General features: G+C 47.3%; 1 protein-coding gene across 1 annotated transcript; it reads right to left on the bottom strand.

Annotated features, from left to right (window-relative positions):
• Positions 1–431: 431 nt before the first annotated feature.
• LOC101999994 (olfactory receptor 10T2-like) lies at positions 432–2,065 on the bottom strand. The gene is made up of 2 exons (XM_013351310.1): positions 2,006–2,065; positions 432–1,385 (listed from the first exon to the last, which is right to left on the bottom strand). The coding sequence occupies exons 1-2, from the start codon at positions 2,063–2,065 to the stop codon at positions 432–434; spliced, it is 1,014 nt and encodes a 337-aa protein (XP_013206764.1).
• Positions 2,066–2,871: the final 806 nt, after the last annotated feature.

Below are 2,871 nucleotides of genomic sequence, written 5' to 3'. Positions count from 1 at the left end.
TTAAGTGGGTAAGGAGGTGAGGAGGATCTGGGAAGAGAAAGAATATGGTCAAAACATATTGCATGAAAAAAAAATAAGAAACTACAGATTTAATTTTTAAAAATTTTAAGAGAAGAAAAAACTGCTCTCTGCCCAGCCTTGGCTCCCTCCACTGGTGAGCACTAGGTACTGCGGATCACATTGTACCACGTCAAGTCAAGGAAACCAGGAAAAAGGAAAAGCATCCTTTATTGTGGTTAGATTATCTCAGGCACTGATTGACAACAAGGGTTACTTCACCTGGCATAGGATTGCTTCCTGTTGTCCTGGAAATAGAGTTCAAGGGAACCGTGTTCACGAAAGCATAGGATAATGTGAACATTGCAAAGCAAGGTCTTTTTTTAATATACTTGTATTAATTATTAGAGAGGTTTATGCTCGAATACAAGTTCTTATTTAAGTACTCCAAAGCCCCGCGCCAGGCTCTTTCTCAGGGCCACCCTCACCTCCTTGTTCCTCAGGGTATAGACCACAGGGTTCAGCAATGGAGTCACCACCGTGTAGAACACCGCCACCAGGCGGTCCTGGGAGGGGTTGGCCCCAGAGTCTGGCCGCAGGTAGATGATGGAAGCACAGCCAAAATGCACGATGACCACCGTGAGGTGGGCTGCGCAGGTGGAGAAGGCTTTGCGCCGGCCTGCGGCAGAAGGGATCCTCACGATGGCTGCCACGATGAAGGCGTAGGAGAGGAGGATGAGGAGGAAAGAGAACAGCACCACGAGGATGCTCAGAAAGAAGATGCCGAGCGCCTTGTGCGTGCTCTCTGCACAGCTGAGCTTCAGCACAGGAGCGATGTCACAGAAGAAGTGTTCCACGCGGCCCGTGCCGCAGAAAGGTGAGGAGAAGATCATGCAGGTTTCAACCACGGCCACCGAGAAACCAGAGCAGAAAATCAAGGCTCCCAGACATAGGCAAACGGTAGGTCTCATGATCACAGAGTAGCGCAAGGGATGACAGATGGCCACGTACCTGTCGTAACCCATCAGTGTGAGGAGGAAACAGTTGATGCATCCCAAGCCCAGGAAGAAGAACATCTGGGCCCGACAGCCCGCGATGGAGATGGCCTGGCTCTCCATCAGCAGATGGGCCAGCATATTGGGGATGGTGACCAGCGTGTAACAGGTCTCAGAGAGGGAGAGCACAGCCAGGAAGCGATACATGGGAGTGTGGAGGGTGCGGTCCACCTGGATGATGGTGATGATGGTGGCATTGCCACTGAGTGTGACCAGGTAGGTGAGGAGGAACAAGGTGAAGAGAGTGGGCCTCAGTTCTGGGAGGTTGGAGAATCCCACCAGCACGAACTCTGTCACCAGCCGGGTCCCATTATCCCGCTGCTTCTCAGGAGCCTGGGAGGAGATAGGATCACTGGGACAATGCAGGTCATGAGGCTTGGCTAGGCCTCAGGTGGGGGAAGGAGAATCATCACTGATGTGCAGACAGGACAGAGGGCTCAGAAATGATCAGTTATTACCCAGTCAGCCAGGTGTCTCAACATGGAAGAATTAGCCAGATGGTGGAGGTGCATCCCTTTAATCCCAGCACTTGGGAGGCAAATGGCTCTCTGAGTTCAAGGCCAAGCTTGACTACTGAGTGAGTTCCAGAACAGCTAGGACTCCAGAGAGAAACCCTGTCTCAGTAAAAATAAGAAGAGGAGGAGGAGGAGAGGAGGAAGAGGATTTACAAAGCAGGGCCTGGAGAGAGAGCTCAGTGGTTGAGACTTCCAGCTTTTCCAGAGGATAAGACTGGATGCCTAGGCCTATAACTCCAACTCCAGGGGATCCAGCACACTCTCTGGTCTATATGCATACCCACACATACATTGCATACATTCACACAACTGCGTACCCACACTTAAAAATAAATCCTTTTTTAAGTATTCACAAGGAAAGTGCTTTTTGTTTGCTATGTTTTGTTTTGTTAAGCCTATAGCACCAGGTATTCCCAGGTCTCCCATCCAAGTACTAACCAGGCCAGACTCAGCCTTGATCCAAGAGCAGACCAGATTGGGAACATTCAGGGTGGTCATACCTTAGACACAAAGCAAAGATATTCAAATGGAGGAAGAAGACAGTAAGTCTCTTTGTGGTTTCATTTAAATCTAGAAAGAGACCCTAGATGAGGACCCAAGGACCAACAGTCTGTGAAAATAGAAGTAACTCGGAGAAAGCAGACAGCACTATTGAGGACGTGGTTGAGGAAATGGCTCAGTGGGTCAAAGGCTTGCTGTGCATTTGTGGGGACCTGCCTTTGAATCCCCAGAACCCACTTGCAGTCCAGAGCAAGAGTACAGTTGTAATCCCAGAACTCCAGTAGTAGCAAGATAGAGACAGGAGAATCCCCAAAAGCTTGAGGGCCAGCTAGACTACTCTAAAAGCATCAAAAAGAAACCCTGTCTCTCTGGGCGGTGGTGGCACACGCCTTTAATCCCAGCAGTTGGGAGGCAAAGGCAGTGGAATCTCTGTGAATTTGATGGGGGAGAATCTTCTGCGCCCATGTTCCCAAATATTGTTTATAAATGTTCTTTTACATTTAAAGGGGGATATGATATAGGTACCAATTTGCATTGGTATGGATTTTAAGGTCAATTTTGTTATATGTATTTCTGATCTTGATTAAGGTATTGTGATTGTGTAGTTCATTTAAAAATGTAATGTATAATTAGGAAATATAGGTTGCTAATGGATAATCATCAATAATAGTCAAGCTTCTAGTCATGTTAGATTTTCTAGATATGCATAGATATATTTCAGATAGGCATTCTTCATATCTTTCAAAGGCTACAGAATATGGCATTTAAATGTTTTAATAATTTAGGGCTCTTCACAACAGTGA

This window comes from Microtus ochrogaster, linkage group LG3, assembly GCF_000317375.1.
Source record: "Microtus ochrogaster isolate Prairie Vole_2 linkage group LG3, MicOch1.0, whole genome shotgun sequence".
Lineage (NCBI taxonomy): Eukaryota > Metazoa > Chordata > Mammalia > Rodentia > Cricetidae > Microtus > Microtus ochrogaster.
The sequence above is the reverse complement of the archived record's forward strand: the minus strand, read 5'-3'. Positions and strand labels throughout refer to the sequence as shown.